Source organism: Ipomoea triloba, chromosome 4 (genome assembly GCF_003576645.1).
Source record: "Ipomoea triloba cultivar NCNSP0323 chromosome 4, ASM357664v1".
Lineage (NCBI taxonomy): Eukaryota > Viridiplantae > Streptophyta > Magnoliopsida > Solanales > Convolvulaceae > Ipomoea > Ipomoea triloba.
In genome coordinates, this window is record NC_044919.1 from 16552980 (window position 1) to 16571743 (window position 18764).

General features: G+C 34.8%; 2 protein-coding genes across 2 annotated transcripts; one reads left to right on the forward strand and one right to left on the reverse strand.

Annotated features, from left to right (window-relative positions):
- Positions 1-1990: 1990 nt before the first annotated feature.
- On the reverse strand, positions 1991-3845 carry LOC116017165 (non-specific lipid-transfer protein-like protein At5g64080). The gene is made up of 4 exons (XM_031257694.1): positions 3429-3845; positions 3305-3331; positions 3119-3181; positions 1991-2407 (listed from the first exon to the last, which is right to left on the reverse strand). The coding sequence occupies exons 1-4, from the start codon at positions 3790-3792 to the stop codon at positions 2178-2180; spliced, it is 684 nt and encodes a 227-aa protein (XP_031113554.1). The 5' UTR covers positions 3793-3845; the 3' UTR covers positions 1991-2177.
- Positions 3846-5184: 1339 nt separating this feature from the next.
- Positions 5185-7363, forward strand: LOC116017098 (pectinesterase inhibitor 10-like). Its single transcript, XM_031257626.1, has 4 exons — positions 5185-5589; positions 5683-5718; positions 6342-6407; positions 6970-7363. The coding sequence occupies exons 1-4, from the start codon at positions 5259-5261 to the stop codon at positions 7185-7187; spliced, it is 651 nt and encodes a 216-aa protein (XP_031113486.1). The 5' UTR covers positions 5185-5258; the 3' UTR covers positions 7188-7363.
- The last annotated feature ends 11401 nt before the right edge of the window (positions 7364-18764 follow it).

Genomic DNA, 18764 nt, shown 5'->3' on the forward strand with positions numbered 1-18764 from the left:
CTTACTTGCAATGCATATGCCATTAAATAGTTTTATATTTATGCTTGTTTTTGGCTCATATGTTAGGTAATGGCTCATATGTTAGGTAAAAGAAGGTGGAACAAGGCGTAATTTGGCGTATCTTGATTGAAGGAAGAAAAGACCAAGTAAGGAGCAAGCAAAATCCTGAAATTGCCCTTAATGACCCGGTTCACGTTGCATCCACGCGTGGATGCATACTGGAAACAATCCACGCCACCTCCACGCGTGGGGGTAGCGTGGCCTGGCTCCTGCTTGGTTCGTTTCTTCGTTTGCTCCTTCTTTTTGGCCCGTGGTCCTGTTATGTCCTGCGGGAATGACTTAAAACATAATTTAAAGTTGAGTTTGTTGATTTGATCAGATCATAGCCTTTTATGCATGAAATGATTATAAATGGGTGTCAAAACTATACATTAATGCCCCAAAATTGACCCTATATTCGACTATTCTTGGCGCTTATCATGAAGCTATTCCTCCGGTGGTGGTTCTCTCTCCAGCTAGTTTGGCATCCACCGTTGAAGCGGTCTGTTTGTCTTGGTGGACTGGTCAACAAAAGAAAATCACATCTTGTAGCTCTGGTTTGGAGGACAATCGGTTGATATTGCTGGCTAGTATTTTGGAAGGGATCCCTACCTCTAACCTGCTGTTATTACGGAGGTTTTGGAGAAAATCACTAGAAAACTATTGGAGATTTTGTCTAGAAGCTCAGGCTAGTGTTTCTTCGTACAGTGACTGTGACTGCTCCGGTTTCCAGTGCTCTGGTTCTAGTGGAGCTTCATCTTCCTCGACTGGAATCTCTTACTTTTATCCCTTCAGAGTTGTCAAAAAGTGCTTTTACCCATTAAGAAGTATATATAGGTCGTCAGGATTGGGTAATGGCGAGAAAAGACCGGTGGTGTTGAACTCTAGAGGTATCTTTAGTACTCTCTTGCTTTAGCTTATGGTTATACCATTGAGTTTTTCTTTGAGTTTAGTTATCATCTTTTTCATTCGTCTTCTTGCATTGTATCGTGTGTGTGTTTTTTTTTCCTGGATTTCTCTTTCATTGGTTGAGTCTAGAACAACCTATCTATCAGTGGCGCACTGAGTCCAGGACAACGATTTTTATCTGGATTGGTAGAGTCTAGCATGGCAAACCATTGTTTTCCAGGTTTCTCTAATCTCTAGTCGCTGGTAAATTTTCTCCGGCGAAGTTGTTTGTTTGCTCGATGCATGGCTTTAGTTTTGGTAGCCAGGGGTTGTTTTGTTTTGTTTTGTTTTTTTTTTTGTTTTTTTTTTTTTTTTTGAGGAAAGGGGTTGTTTTGTTAAGTACATCTAAAGAAGAATAAGAAGAATAATAGCATGTGGGAGAAAGAAGAAGATATGCGGGTAGGAATAAAAATGAAAAAAAAACCACATAGAAGTCCACGTCATTAGATAACCGGCTGGAGATGGAGTTTACCGGTTAGTCGGTGAAATTGCACACATTTTACTTGTTCAATAACCTGATTGCAACTTTTTTTGGTTCAGTAGCCTAATTGCATTTCTAAGTTTTGTTCAGTGGTCAATTTCTAAATACTTTCTTTAGTTGTAATTAGAGGAAGAAATTAAATATTGTAAAAACTCTCTATTAATTAAAAGTCCTCAAACACACTCCGTTAGCACCTACTATTCCTATTAATTAATGACACATGATCAAGATTTGCTTGTCCAATTAACTATCGTCTCTGTCATCGTCTAGAGCTAGCAAAGACTAGCATATTAATTTCAATTGGGTTGAAACTATATATATACATCACTATTTTGAAATACTCTTGTTTCTTTACGAGATAATATTTGTATACTTTCTCAAATTATTTTAACTTAATAAATTAAAAAATCTAAGTTCTATTGAAGTTCAAAGACCACTCATTTGGAATGATAACTGGGTATTATTACATATTTACACTACATGATAGTTAGCTATATATACATTACTATAATATCAAAAAGATTTGTCAAAACCTCATCCAATATAATAGTAGAACTTGATTACAAATTAACAAACGATACAAAAAGAATTCAAAAAAATTGCAAAAGGAACATCAAAGAATGTATATGCAGCAGTACATTTATATATAACCCAGCCAGGCCAGAAAAAGAAATGGGAAAAAAAAAGTAAAGAAAAAGGACAAAAAAGATCAGTAAAACTTGAGAAGGCTTGCTCCAAGAGCTGCGAGAAGAAGAAAGAATGAAAGATTGATAGAAGGCGGGGCGGCATCTGGTGTCAAATCAGGCTTGAATCCTGGACTTGAAGTTGGGAAGCCAGAGTTAGAGTTGTCTGTTGGAGTTGATGGTGTCAAGCCTCCTGTTGGTACATTATCTTCCACTCGTGGTGGCGGCGGCGTAAATGGAAGAGGAAAACCTGAACCTGCAATTTATCATTATCATTAAAACTCTACAATTGTTGGGCGGACGTTGGTGAAAAGCCAAATCTAGCACCCGGTGGATGAAGGATTGTTGGGCGGAGGTCGGTAAAGGGTTTAAAATGCCAAATTCAGAAGTCTCAGAAATGTGATGACGGTCTAAAAGGAAATAAAGTTGCGTCTTCGTTACTAGCTATAACTTTTGGCGTAATGGTAAGTGTTTAATCCTAACCAATGGCATCAAAGTGAAATCACTAGTCCCAACACTAGTTGGTGTTGGGAGCGAGCGAGAATTGTTGGATGGAGACTAGTAAAGGTCAAGTCTAGCACCCGATGGAGGAATTGTTGGGCCTCGAGGCCAAGTCTAGCACCAATGGAGAGAATTGTTGGGCTTCCGAGTTTGAGGGGCTAGACTAGTTGGTGCTTGGAGGGGGAATTGTTGGGTGGAAGCCAGTAAATGACCGGATGTGAAGAATTGTTGGGCCTCCGAGTTCGAGGGGAAATTATTGGTGTTAGACTAGTTAGTGTTGGGAGGCGAGAATTGTTAGACAAAAGTTACTAAAGACCAAGTCTAACATCCGATGGGAGATAGGGCCCAGTAAAGTAAGTTGTGTCTTTGCTACTAGCAACCACAATAATAACGAAATAATAAATTGCAGGACTTATAATAACCTGTGAACTTTTTAATTAAAGGGGAGAAGAAAAACAGAATTTACCTCCTCCAGCAGGACTAGGTGATGTAGGCAAGGGTGATGAAGTTGGTCCAAGAGCTGCTGGCCCTGAAATATATATATATCATGTTTTTGAAAATAATCAATTATATATACTCATCAATCTGGTAAACAATATAATTTTGGTTCAATTCAAAATGGAAAACTTAATTTTGAGCAGTTATATAGTACCTGGAGCTGGAAGAGGAGCAGCAGAAGCTGCATTTCAATCATGAAAATAACATTAGTTACAAATCGATCATCATCAGAAACAAAAAACACTTATAGATTATTTATAATGTGAAATTAAAATCACCTTTGCACTGGACAGGCACACCAGAAACACCACTGTTCCTACAAGCTTTAGGGAGAGAAATAGCCAATGTTCGGTTAATGGGAACGCGAAAAGGAACATTTCCAGTGACAATGAGGCAAAGGCAATCTGTGCCATTGCTCATCAGATACTTGAGTGATTGGCAACAAGTAGAGGTTGGAGACGATGAGGCACCGCCATTTGTAAGGAAGCCTAGGCAAGGAGTGAAGCTTTGCAGCATGGAGGAGCTGCAAGCAGTACTAATCTGCCCATCAACTCCCAAAATAAACACCAAAAAGCCAATAGCTAAAGCAGGGATTAAGCACAACTGCAAATCCTTAGAGACTAATAACCTTCTTCTTACCATTTTTCTTTTTTTTTTTTTTGTTTTGTTTTGTTTTCTTGGAGATTTTGGGCGGGGAGGTAATTAAGCTAGGGGCAGTTGTGATTTGGAATGAAGAAATAGAAAATGAAAATGGGTTTTATAGAAGGGAATGGAAAATTCGTTAAATGAGAAAAGGAGGAAATAATTAATTATTTAGATTCAATAATTGATTGGAAGTAGTTTAGGGGCTCAACTACCTTAACAAACTTCATGCGAGACAGTTTGGTTAGGTGACCTTGCAGGAATTTTCGTTCCCTCCTTTTCTTAATTGCGTGTTTCCGACAACACATGAAATGCAAGCTTTGGACTGGTGACTTGCACACCTAATAATCAAATAAAAATATTTAACATAGGAATTGAAATGCTTTTTATAATATTATTCCATCCGTCTCATTTTACATATCCAATTCAAATTCATAGTAAAAATAACAGGTAAAATAAAATAGGAACATGTATTAATACTATGTTAAATATTTTTGAGACGGATCAGATTTAATACTATCTCCGTTCTATTTTGGTTGTCTGGTTCGTTTAACGAAGCTTGACTGAAGTTATTTTTAATCTAATTTTTCATAATATTAAGTTTAGCATTAATATATAAAATTTATATATTTAGAAACTACATTAAAAGTACTATTAAACACAAAAAAATAAATTTAAAAATAACAAAAAATTACTAAAGAAAATAAACAATGAAGAAAGAGTTGGTTTGACCAATAAATAGTAAATAGGACATGTAAAATGAGACTGATGGAGTATAATTTTTCATAAGTATTACAATTTTTTCTCCTACATCTTCAACCACTAATATTACATTTTGATTTAAAAGATTATATTTTTAATCAGAAGTAGCACATTTTTCTCATAAATATTACACTTTATTTTAATTCATAAATAACAATCAATTAATTTATCTATTATTAGTATTATGCTTTTTCTCATAAGTAGTTGTTTAACCTTTAAATATTACATTTAGATTTAAAACTATTACACTTCCTATTATAAGTAACAAACAATTTGTTCATAATTTATCTTACATTTGTCAGTACAACTATTGCATTTCTATCTTAATTTAATTCAACCTAATGAAGCACAAAGAGTCAACAGTTGCCTCCACTGAGGCTCAGTGTTAACCAGAACACCGGATGCCACTAGACAACAAGGTCTTTGGCTGATATTTTTAATTAAGAATTGATAAATCATGACAATCAAAACCCCAGCCAACAAAAGCTATTGAGAATTAGCAAAGTTAGTTAAAGTTGTTGAACTTAAAAAACCTACTCATGGCGGCCGGCCCATATTTCTCCCCTCTCTTTACGTAACTTTTCCCCTATAAATAAATATCCCCGATCGAGCCATTATCTCCCTCATCAACTCCCTTCCTATCACAAACAACAAATCCTTTTTAACAAATCATCACAACCTATTCTCAATTCAAAGTCAAAACAATGGCTCTTCATCATCATCTTACTCCTAGCTTGGTTATTTTTGCATTACTACTCTCCCTAACTTCCCCCATCAACGCCCAAATTGTCAATCTGCCCTGCTCTCCCTCAACGCTCACAAGTTTCGTTCCTTGTTTGACTTTTGTCACCAACAACTCCACGTCATCACCCTCTTCAACTTGTTGCAATGTTCTCAAGTCTGTAACAAGCAATGGCACCTCTTGTCTTTGCTTCATTGCCTCTGGCGCCCCTTTTCAAGTTCCAATTAATCGAAACCTTACCCTTTCCCTTCCCCGTGCTTGCCAGATGCCTAGCATGCCCATCCAATGCAAAGGTTTTTACAAATCCTCATTTTTAAATCTTTTTTTTTTCTTTCAATATTTATGTTATTCATGGGTTTAATTTAATTACTTTCTTCAAATTGTAGCTTCTGGAGTCCCTGGTGCACCTGCTCCTGCTTCAAGTATGTTATCATTTGACAAATATTATTCTAAAATAGTCCCACATTACATAATATAAAAAGTATGAGTTACAGTTGCGTGAGGCCGTCTCACGGATCGGGTCAATATGCAAATGTAATACTTATACAAGTTAACTGTAATACTAAATCGGGAATAAAATGTTTGTTACCTATAAGAAAAAACATAATATTTTTTATGACAAATATAATACTTTTATATTTTGATGTAAAAGTATGACTTTTTTCATTGTAAGTATTATATTTTCTCTTATAAGTAATATAATGTTGCACTTATAAAGGAAAATGTAATAGTTTTGATGAAAAATGTAATACTTTTACATGTAAATTACATTTTTCCATATAAACAATAAATATTTTATTCCTGATTTAGTATTACATTTGCTAGTATAAGTATTATCTTTCATCATGATCTGACCCATCTCGTGGGGTGCCCTTAGGGTTGGGGATTTAATCTTTTTTGGAGAAAGAACTTTTAATTTGGATTGAATTAAACATGCCAACTACAGCTGAATATTAAAATAACACATTAATGATATGATGATTGATGAAAATCAATAAAAATTGCACATAAATTACTTTTTTGTTGACAAAGATTTGATGCACAGGTCCTGTTGCTGGGGCACCCACTTTGTCACCGAAATCGGCCCCTGGTCCTTCTCGAGACCCCACAGGTACTATCCAATCCTTTGTTTTATTTATTTTTTGTCCCTAACAAATTTTCAGGCAATTTTAAAAGTTAGAAATTTCAATTAGACATTGTAACTTGCATGATTTAAACTTAAAGATTCAAAAGTAGCCTGCAAAAGGGTTTAGCTCATTAGGTCAGTAGACATTATTTAGGTGAAATGGCCAAGGCTAAAAAATTTAACAACGGTAGTGTGAGGATTAATTCTAAAGTGGACTTATTTTTTGTTCGTCCCTGATTTAGATTCACTCAAATGTTTTGTCGGGCAGGGTGACTATTGTAGTTTATTAAAATAATTAATTGATTCCAATTTTGATTACAAGATTACAAACTACTTTAAGTAACTAATTAAAGTGTTTCAAAAAAAGAGTAACTAATTAAAAAAAAAAACATTAGACAAAATTAGTCTTTCAATTATTGAGAAGTAGATAGAAAATAGTTAGCCAAAATTGGTCCCGATATAAAATAAATAAATAAATAAATAAAAGGACTACTTAAAAGTTAAATAAAGTTGATTAATAATTTACTCTTGCCGTGTTTATCAATAGGTGATGCTGTTCCAAAGTCAATGTCACCAGCTGCAGCACCAAAATCTGATACTAATCCTTCTGATCAAACCCCACCGCCCTCGACAGCAAATTCCGGAACTCCGGCTAAAAATTCCGGCAATCAAGCCCCTCCGGCACCATCCGCTGCGTCGTTTATGAGTGTTTCACCTTTAGTATTGCTGGTAGCATTTGGAGGGGTTGCATTGAAGCTCTATTAATTTGAAATAATTTGTATTATTTTTTAGTTTTGTTTCTGTACCTTGGTCTTGGAGCTTGGATTATATGATTGTTTTTATTATTATTATTTTTATATATTCATATTTAAAGGTTTGGATTTAGATAAAACTCTCTGTATTTGATTGGAAATAGCTAAATATAATTGGTTTGTTCCTTATATGCAACTCCATATTCTTTTACTTTATTTTAAAGAAAAATATACTAATTTAATCTCAAATTACCAAAATTTGGCCCCCAGGGTGTTAGTTTAACATATAAGAAATCTTACTTTAGACTTGCTTCAAGTAGTAAGGAGGACTTCGATTCCTACCACGAATATTGACGGATTGGATTTAGGGTGGACTCATTGTGCGTAAATGAGTACAACTATGTTGAGTTTTGAAGTAATAATTATATCGTGGACCAGGGTGCATGTAATAGCAAATTTTACTATGAACCATGGTGTGGTGTGTGGACCAAGGTCCAAAACGGTGTCATTTCTTTTGATAACAGAAACTGTTGGAAAATAGCACTAAAAAATGGCATTTTAAGTGGCCATTTTGTGGTATAAATATATGTGGGATCACTTCCGAATTTGGGTCGGGTCAAAGTGGATTCGAGTTCTTCGTTCTTAGACGAAGAGATCGATATATTATACGCTCAAAATGGATAATGGGTGAATGAGAAATTGATTCTCAAAGTAGACCCATTTGAGATGGAATTCAAGTGTGGAAAAGCTTATGTAGTTTATCCCACATTGGTTGGGAATGAATACTTGCACCACTATAAATACAAGAAGCTTTTTAAAGCTAATTGACTTGTATGGCATAGAGGCTCTCTCTCGCGCGCAAGGGGGGGGGTGCAAATCGCGGGCATGAATGTCGTCCGGAAAATTGGCAGGCCTAAGTTATGACATATTTTCGAACGAGTTTTCCATGATCTCTCGTTCGAGACATCAAACGAACGGACCTCTCGCGTGCGAGTGCGATGTCGCGCAACCCGTGTTGGCGCGCGCATCCGATGTCTCGCAGCTTGCACTACTTGATGTCTCGAAGGTACGCAGACTGGAACGATGTCTCGTACCGCGACTCCAGTGACCTCTCTAACTGCGACCGTTCACCTCCTAGATCCAGTGAAAGAAATGACTCTTGGCATTACGGAATTAAATCTATTAATTCCAATCATCATTTCAGAGTTAATTCTTGCTAGTGGATTAGTTAGTGGGTGTTAATATTTCGCTAGTGGAGGAAAGGTTACACATGGGAAATTAAATGCCAGATTTAATGCTATAATCCCATCCTTCACTATATATTCGTTGGTAAGCAGCTGAATTGAAGAACAAGCTACACAGAATACACCTACGAAACACTTTCTCCCTCAAAACTCTGCTTATCCTTTCCTTCAAGCTATCTGCGTTCATCCCATGTTTTAGTTCGCCGGGTCCAAGTTTGTGTGCTCAAACGGCGGATCGTAGCACGTTTTATCCTGGGAAACCTAGGTCGCAACGCTCCAGCACCCCGGGAGGCGGTAAATAAGGTTTTAAGGATAGTGACAACACGACTCGTGCTTCCAACAACCCCGAAGTCCATAAAGTTCACCCGTTAACTTCCAAGGCCACTCAACCCAGCGTGGTATCTTCATCATTAGTAATTGTTTAATCCTACGTGGATTAATTTTCCTTGTAATTTGTTTTGTGTTTCGTTTTCCAATTTCTTGTATTTCCGATTGTCAGAGAGGATTTTCTCTAACAGAAACGACACTTGTTCCGTCCAACTAATTTTGTTTTTATGACGTATTCAACTTCATTTTACATACATTGTAATTTTGTTACAACACAATTAATGTATCATTTTGATTCAACTACAGTTTCATTTGACAATATACACTAAATATATGTGAAACTTGTTATTCAGTTTCATTTTATACATACTATAGTTTCATTACAACACAACTAAAATATCATTATAATTCAACGTACTATAGTTTCATTTGACAATACACACTCAATATGTGAGACATGTTATTCAGTTTCATTTTAGATACACTGTAGTTTCATTTTATTCTGAGCACATAAACTAAGCATACAACAATCAGTGCTAGGTCTGTAAAAACTAGTAACCAAGTAACACATTCATAAAAAAAAACTTTTTCTTGTTACTCCTCTAAGTCCAGTACTCTCCCTTTTTTGCAAGATAATAGCCAAAGTAAGCTTTCAAACCGCAGTAGTTGAGCCTCCACCTTCGATTGTGGGAATATCTGTCTCAGCATCTAAAAGACTCAGGCATAATAGAATAGTAGCAAGCTTACTACTAGCAACTTCAAGCTGATGATTAATGAGACGATTAACAGTCTCAAGTTCTGCTACTCTGACTTTCAAAACTTTGGATTGCCTCAAGTCTTTGACGTAGGGGGTAAATGCCTAATCATCTAGGGGGTTTGACATCCTTGACATGCTTTCCTCCTAGCAGCCTTTCATCCACTTTGTATAATGGGAGGATCGAATAATCTCATGTCCAAGTGGTGTCAAACCTTCTACAGTAATAATACCATAAATCATGTTAGGATAGTGCAGTTTAACCTTTTGTTCTTTGGGGTGAATGAATGTCAAAATGTGATTGAAGATACTTCAACCCAAGTTGAACTTCTTATTGGTTCCTACTCTATATAAGAAGGCAACAAGGTCCTTGGACACAGTGTCGTGATGTGCATAAGGAATCCAATTGTAGGTTGATAACCGATGCAAGATCACGAACTTTGAGCTTAAGTCAGCACTATAGAGCACATCTGATTCAGCTGATGGCCAGTGTAACTCCTCCAGTTAAGGTCTTGGCCACAAGATCCTAGTAAAAAAAATTTGTTCATCCTCTGTACAATCATGGCCATAGTAGCTATTAATCACCTTTGGGTTGAAGTTGAACCACTTGCCCCGAATGAAAATCTTGTACAATTTCTTGGTTGAGGGATCATTAATTGCATCAGTCAAGTTACAATAGAATTCGCATGCAAGCAGCTTCGAATGAGGACCCACATCCGAAACAGTAAACATCAAACCAACCTCTTGAAGTAGTGGAACTATGTCATAGACGGAGTTTAACTGATTGACATCAATGCTTCTCTGGACAATTAACTCTATTTTTATCATGGAGGATGACTTTTCCTCTACCTCAGCATTGACCAAGGTAGGTAAAAACTCAGTAGATTTCGACGATTCAACAACATTAATCTCTGGTGTGACACTTCTCTTCCTTGTAGGCTTTGCCTTCTTAGCCTTTGGGGAGGGTGGTGGTATAATCACTGGTTACTTGCCTTTGGTTGCATAATGAAATTGTTTAAACACTTGTTGGACTAGGGGATCAGATTCCACATCAGCAGACACCGGTATTTTTCTCTTCTTTTCAGAGTAAGAAACCAGGATAGGATTAGAAACAGACTCAATGAATTTTTCAGGAATGCCTTTCCTTTTGGATTGTCTGCTTCCCTTGGTTGGAGAACAAGGAACTGATAGAGAAGATTGAGGGATCACAGAAGCTTTAGAGAAAACTGACTCAAGGTTTCGAACTTTAAAAAGATTGTTCTTTGGGTGGGCTGTTTCTAACTCAGAAGGACTCATCTTGTTAGTCCCGGTTGGATGGTGAAAAGTCTAGGGGGGGTGAATAGACTTTCAAACAAATTAAAATTTATAACACTTTAACAGAATAACTCTAAGTAAATTAGATTTGAATAATAAATCTAAGGTAGAGTGCACAGTGGATTAATTGTAAGTAAAATGCTATAATAAAAAAAATGAAGAATTAAATGGGCATTCACAGCATGCAAAGTTATAGAGAAATACGTGAGTTGTGTGTGAACGTAATTGTGTTGCATGCATGATAAAGTATACGTAAAATAATAAGTAGAGTAAAGAGAGAGATAGAGAGGCGATTTTATAGTGGCTCGAAGATGATGTAATCCTTCTACTCTACTCTTTTCCTTTCACTACAAGGAGGAATTCACTATCTCCAATCACCAAGATACAATAGTGAAAGCACTTCTACAATCTTTCTCGTAGTGCCTTAAACACAAAGCCAACACTAACTCAACTTCGAGTGCCTCTGCACCAAGCTTGCACTCCTAGGGTTTTCACAACTCCTCTGCCACTCTACCCTCTACCTACACTTAGTAGGGAAATAACTTGTTTACAAAATAAAAATTTTCCTATCTTTTTCAAATGTGAAGACTCTTGAGGATATTATCAATGAATACTGGTTCTTCCTAGTAGATGAAGAATATGAGAAGATTTTAGAAAGCTTGCTCTCGTGTATAGCATTTGTATGCTCAAAAGAACGGCTTGTTTTCTTTGTGTGTGTGTGTCTTCTTCTCTTGGTCTTCATCTCTATTTATAGATGATGATTTGAAATTGTCCGTTGGAGGCAACAATTTCAAATTCAAAATTTGAATCCTTTGTCAGATTTGCAATGACTTGACGTGTTGAAAATTTGGCTTTCTTTCCTTGGAAATTGTAGTGTAGAAGAAATTATGTTATTTCACGTACCAATTTGTTTCTTCTTCTTGAAAAATAATTTATTGGACTTATTAAGAAAACTCATACAAAAATAAAATAAATAGGAGACTCTTGAAAATTTTCTTTTATAAGAGCTAATACAAAGCATCAATAAGAGTCACAAGAAGTATTTCACAAAAGCAATTTCAAAATCAAATTACATTACCCAAATCATCTTTTCTTTTTACCTTTGGCTTCTTCTTCAATTCTTCTGTTGCTACATTTTTGTACTTGTTATGAATTTGACCAGTAATGTAGTATCTATAGGCTTCCTAAATGGATTCTCCTAGCAGCACTCCTTCACGAAACCACTTGATACATTATGGAAAGCTTCTTTCTGCATCCAAGTGTTTGCCTTCATAACCTGTATAGTTAATTAGTTAATGCATCATATAAACTTCATCAAACACAAAACATTTTCCTTCTTGGGACTTCAAGACCCTATTCTGATATGCTATCCATGCAATTTGATCTTTCTTGAGTTGTTTCTTGATTATAAGAGGTGCATCATTCAAAGTGTACTTGGATTGCTCTTCTCTAAAGTAGTCAATAACACCAAATTTTGAACTTCTAGTACCTGCAAATTGAGAAAAATCACTACCACGGGATCTTCCTCTACCTCTACCTCTTCCTGTTGAGCTTCTTGTGGGAGAAAATGAGGGACTTAGAGCCAAACGACTGCTCCCTTCCTCCTTTTTGGCATAATCAATCAACAACTCAACATTGCCATCAATCATGTCAACTTTAGCATCAATCTTATCTAACTTGGTAGAGGCTGCAACATTTTCTCTCCTCAAAGCTGACAACTCAATTTGAAGACAAATAATTTGGTTTTGTTGCTGATGAATAACATTAAGTACTTCCTTGGCTATGATGTTGTTTGCTCTTTGTCCATCGGCTTCCAGGGCTTGCACCAACTCAGAAAATTTTTCGTCCCACTTTTTCTCATTCTTCTCAGCAGAATATTGCAGCACTTTGGTTATATCTTTTTGTTGATCATCCAAACTTCTCAATTGTTTGAATATATTGTCATGTGAGTCCCAATCAGTATCTCATTTGAGTTCTATCACATTTTCAAACTTTATGTTAATTTCTTCCTGATATTCATCCACTTTGAGAAATAGAGAGCTCAATAAATTGTCTTCATCTTCTTTCTTTCTTGTGTTTAGAATTTTCTTCAGATCAAGGATTCGTTTTTCAAATTTTGCTCGTTTATGACGAATAGGAATTGTAACCAATTGCATTTGTCCTTCCTCTTCAGTTAGTACTTCTATGTCCAAATCATTATCATTGTCTAGTTCACTGGTCTCATATGTTTTAGAGATAACCACTTTTCTTCTTTTTTTTGTTGATGGAACCTGTTCTTTTTCTTAAACATTGTCTTGAATTTCTTTTGGGAACTCAACTTGAACATCCATTGAATTTTTAGAAAATTGGATGTCTACTTCTATAAAAGAATTTTGATTTTCAATGAATTCTTCACCTTGTGAATGAGGCATTGTGGTAGTGACTTCCTCAGATTCCTTAGCCATATTTTTAACTTGATTTTCATCATCATGGACCGTAGCAATAATTGGTATTTCAGTCGTGAATAATTTTTTTGAGAATTTTTGGATGATTTTCACTGTAAGTTGAAAAGTTTGATTGAGAAGAGGGTTTTCTCGGTAAGCGGAGGGATAGGATTGTTTGTGTGAAAAGTTGTGTTTTCCTAAATTTGATCCAAAGGTTTGGTTTTAGTTGTTGAGAATAAACCACAATTTTAGGGAGTGAGTGACGTCATCCTAGAGGTTTTTCATCATTAGGAAGACATGGACATTAAATGCCACACAAAGCTAATATGAAAGCCTATGGGAATTTTCTGATGATATAGCCACTCCCTGATAAAATAAAACTTGCATGATCTCGAAGAAACTTACAATAAATTTGGAAATAAAAATTCTCTTTAATAAATTGAAATTTTATTTTTAGCAAGGATATATATATATTTTAAAAATGTTACACATCAGATTGAAAAAAATTAACTTTTATCAGAGAGGATTTACTCACATATTGGACACATTTTATGAAGATTAGAGACATTCTCAAAGTTTATGCCCTACAATTGGAAACAAATAATAGAGCAATATATACGCATGTATCATGAACAAGTTAAGCAGGAACTAGCATTAAGATTATTTTTTTTGACAATAAATTAAGATTAATTTTAAGAGTAACAAGATATGGTCATTTGAAAAAAAAAGCTAGGGAAGAAATATTCTATAAGCAAGATCATAAAATATTTATGCAAAGAAGAATATTTTCAAAAATATTTTACATGCACATATTTCAAGAATTCTTGGCAATGAAACATTCTATAAGTAAATTTAGCATAAATTTTTTCAAGAAAATACAAAACATTTCAACAAATACAAAATATTTCAAGAAATTAATCTCCAAAACTGTTTTGGAAATAATTTTACAGGAATTATTGCAAAGAAATATTTTATAGAAATATAACCAAGTTTTTAAAAAAAAAATAGTTAGGAACGCAAGTTCTAGCAATTTAATCACAAGTAAGTTCCATATAAATCATACACACGGATATAAAAAAATAAATACAGGAAACACATATATATATTTTTCATGAAAAATTTTAAATTCTGCAAGAAATTAGAACAAATAAAGTGAGGGAGAGGAGAAGGAGGTTACAGTTAACATGCATAGAATATGATTAGGAAATTTAATTTCCTTAACAAAGATTTTCAAGAACCTTTCCTCTCACCTTAACTTCCTTTAGCCGTGCATAAAAGTGCAGCCTCAAACCGTGCCTAGAGAGTGGGGATTATGGTTTTTAGGATTATTCTCAACTTCCCATGCATGCAAATAAATATATAGGTGAATCCTACATGCAAAGTAAAAAAAAAAAAATTTTTATAACAAAATTACATGCTCATATACGAAGAAATATAGATAAATATACAAACAAAATTTAATTCTAGTTTCACACAATAATTAATTTAAAGACAAAAAAAATTGTCACATAGGTAGTGTTATCAAATTGTGTAGTTAAAGATTGTGGAATAAGTGTAACATAATTATAACACATAGTATGCAATAAAATCATATAGCAATTAATCAATCATTGAATAAGGATTAAAATACTTAGCTCAATTCAATCATGCCCATCTCGTGCCTTAAAGTTGCAAATCTTGTTTCGCACAAAGGCTTTGTGAGGATGTGGGCAATTTGATTTTTAGTATGGATGTATTCAATCTTTAAATCATTCTTTGCAACGTGATCTCGAGTAAAATGGTGTCAAATGTTGATGTGCTTTGTTCTTGAGTGAAGCACTTGATTTTGTGTGATCGCAATAGCACTAGTATTGTCACAAAAAATACTAATGTTTGCGCAATTGATTCCATAATCCTTCAATTGTTGCTTCATCCATAGGATTTGTGCATATATAACAACTCCCTGCAGCTATATATTCGGCCTCAGTGGTACTAGTTGCTATTGAATTTTGCTTTTTGCTAAACCAAGATACAAGCCTTCCCCACTAAGAATTGGCATGTTCCGGAGGTGCTTTTTCTATTTATCTTGCAACATGCAAAATCAACATATGAAAAACCAGTTAGAGTAAAGTCAGTACCTTTACGATACCATAATCCAACATTGATTGTGCCCTTCAAGTATCTTATGATTTTCTTTGTGGCAGTGAGGTGACTCTCTTTTGGATTTGATTGAAATCTTGCTCACACTCCCACTACATAAGATATGTTTGGCCTGCTTGCAGTGAGATATATGACCGACATCCTTCCCATCTTCATCTTTGTTTAGCCTTAATGATGTGTTCATGGGTAATTTTACTGAGGATTTACCATCAAGGTCAAATTTCTTGATTAGGTCTTTGGTATACTTAGCTTGATTGATGAGTATTCCTTCTTTCAATTGTTTGACTTGTAAGCCCAAGAAGTAATTTAATTCACCCATCATACTCATTTCAAACATGTTCTGCATAAGCTAAGAAAACTTTTCACACAAAGAATTATTAGTACTACCAAATATAATATCAACAACGTAAATTTTTACTAACAAAATGTGTTCTTCTTCTTTAATTCTGAATAAGGTTTTATCAACAAGGTCTATATAAAATAGAGATAATTGCACTTTTCGTCCCTAAGTTATAAGGTAATTGTAAAATTCATCCCTAATTTATCATTGACGTTACACTTTTCATCCTTTCGTGCACACTTTTCGTCCCTAAGGTTTACTAATATAGCAAATTTTGTCCCTAATATTTTATTAGTAAAGTGGACAAAAATTGCAACGTCAATGATAACTTAGGGACGAAAAGTGAGTATGACCAACACTTAGGGACAAATTCTACAATTACCCTATAACTTAGGGATGAAAAATGTAATTTTCCCTATATAATATTTATTTATTTAAATATATATTTATTTATATATTAAAAATGGAATTAATTAAATATATGCATTATTTATATAATACATTATATTTATTGACGTATATACATAAATTCATTAATAATAATAATAATAAAAATAATAATAATAATAATAATAATAATATATTATTATTATTATTATTATTATTATCTTTGTTTATATCCATAGGGAGATATGGTAGATTAGGATTCTTAGAATTTCATTCACTCACAATTTCTATATTTGCATATATAACTTATATTTTCTTCATATAATAATAATAATAATAATAATAATAATAATAATACATTTTTTGAATAAGAGTATTTCTGTCTTTTAAACATATATTCCATTTCTATTCATTGAACCAACCAAACACTGAAATTACATTCCTAAAGTCAATTCATTCAGCGAACCAAACAATAGAATACCATGCTTATTCTATTCCTGGCCTATTCCATTCCATATAGAATACTATTCTTATTTTCTTAAAATTCATTTCGTGAACCAAACATGCTGTTAGGTTATCATAGTAGAGTGTCATCGTATCTTGAGATATTCCATAATCTAATAGCATTTGTTTCATCCACAAAAGCTGTGTACAACATCCTCTGGCCTCTAGCTGCAATGTATTCTACTTCAGCCGTACTCAAGGGGATTGAATTCTGCTTCTTACTCAGCCATGAGACTAAGTTTTTCCCAATAAAGAAGTATCCACCTAAGGTGTTCTTTCAATCATCATTATTACCTGCCCAGTCTGCATCATAGTATCCCACTTGGCATATCTTGCTGTCTTTGGAGTACTAAATGCCATATTGCTCAATTCCTTTAACATACTTTAGAATTCTCTTTTCTACAATTAGGCGAGTCTCCTTTGGGGCTGACTGATATCTGGCACACATGGCTACATTGTACATTATGTCTGGGCAACTTGCTGTAAGATATAACAGACTTCCTATTAAGTTCCGATAGAGTGTAGAATCAACTGGCTGGCCTACTTCATCTTTGGATATTTTTATGGAGATAGAGATATGAGTTCTGGAAGACTTGTATTATTCCAGATCAAACTTCTTGATTAGGTTTTTGGCATACTTTTCTTGTGAGATAAAGAATCCATCAGTACCTTGTTTCACTTGTAAGGCTAAGAAGTAAGTCAGTTGACCAACTATCGACATTTCAAACTCTCTTTTCGTAACTTCAACTAGTTCATTAGTGTATTTCTGAAATGTATATCCAAAAACTACGACATCCACATAAATCTGAGCAATTGTAATGTGTTTACCAGTAGTTTTTACCAATAGTGTTTTGCCAACACTTCCTCTCTTGTATCCTTGACGCAGCAAGTACTGTGTCAGTCTTCATACCAGACTCGTGGAGCTTGTTTTAAACCATAGAGAGCTTTCCTTAATTTGTAGACATGATTTGGATATTTTGGATACTCAAATCCCTTGGGTTGAGCAACATAGATATCTTCATGTAAGTACCCATTCAGAAAGGTTGTCTTAACATCCATTTGAATAGTGTAAAACCCAGTATACATGCAATTGCTAGTAGGATTCTAATTGACTCCAATCTGGCTATAGGAGCAAATGTTTCATCATAGTTTATGCCTTCAATCTATGTATAGCCTTGAGCAACTAATCTGGCCTTGTTCTGTGCCACATTTCCAGCTTCATCAATTTTACTCTTGAAGATCCACTTTGTACCAATGATGTTTACTACTTCTGGTTTAGGAACCAAGTCCGACACACGATTCCTTTCAAATTACCTAGCTCTTCTTGCATCACCTTGATCCATAAATCATCGTGGAGAGCTTCTTTCACATTTTTTGGCTCTATTTTTTTTAAGTATAATAGGAGAATCTGGCTAATTCTGCTAGGTTGTTCCTGATTCTGCTTCTTGTTCGTATACCAGCTATTAGATCACCAATGATGTTGTCTAAAAGATGATTCTTCTCTATTCTGGTAGGAATATTTCTTCCATTTCTATTAGGAATAGGTTGAGATGACTCATCATTTTCATCATTTTCCTCTAAGGGTGGTTTATCTATTGTATGAGGTGATTGATCTGTATTGTTAGAGTCATCTGTTGGCTTAGGAGTTATGTCTGATTTAGTGTCTATTGTATCTTTAGGTGTTGTCAAACCGTCTGGTTCATATGGCTCATCATCAACTACAACATTTACTAACTCTATGATTGCTCGTGTTCACCTGTTCTATACCCTATAAGCTCGACTGTTTGGTGAGTATCCAAGGAATACTCCATCATCACTTTTAGGTTCAAAATTTCCTCTTTGTTCACGATCAATCAAAATAAAACCTTTAGTACCAAATATATGGAAATACTTCAGATTAGGTTTCTTACCCTTCCATAATGTCTCATATCGAGTCTTAGTTGTGCCAAGTCTCAAGTAAATCTTGTTCACTATATGACAAGCTGTGTGTACTACCTCAGCCCAAAAGCATTGAGGTAGGTGACTAGCATTTAGCATGACACGTGTCATCTCCTGTAGTGTCCTGTTCTTTCTTTCCACAATGCCATTTTGTTGAGCAGTTCGTGGGGCTGAGAACTCAAGTGCAATGCCATTCTCTGAGCATAAGTCTAAGTAAAGT

Bases quoted from the DNA above. Each gene is read 5' to 3' on its own strand.
- LOC116017165 (XM_031257694.1), bottom strand. From the start codon at position 3,792: ATGGTAAGAAGAAGGTTATTAGTCTCTAAGGATTTGCAGTTGTGCTTA. The intron at 3,182-3,304 runs GTACTATATAAC...TATATATTTCAG, and splicing joins TGCTCCTCTTCCAGCTCCAG to GGCCAGCAGCTCTTGGACCA. The intron at 2,408-3,118 runs GTAAATTCTGTT...GATAAATTGCAG, and splicing joins ACCTAGTCCTGCTGGAGGAG to GTTCAGGTTTTCCTCTTCCA.
- LOC116017098 (XM_031257626.1), top strand. From the start codon at position 5,259: ATGGCTCTTCATCATCATCTTACTCCTAGCTTGGTTATTTTTGCATTA. The intron at 5,590-5,682 runs GTTTTTACAAAT...TTCAAATTGTAG, and splicing joins CATGCCCATCCAATGCAAAG to CTTCTGGAGTCCCTGGTGCA. The intron at 6,408-6,969 runs GTACTATCCAAT...GTTTATCAATAG, and splicing joins TCCTTCTCGAGACCCCACAG to GTGATGCTGTTCCAAAGTCA.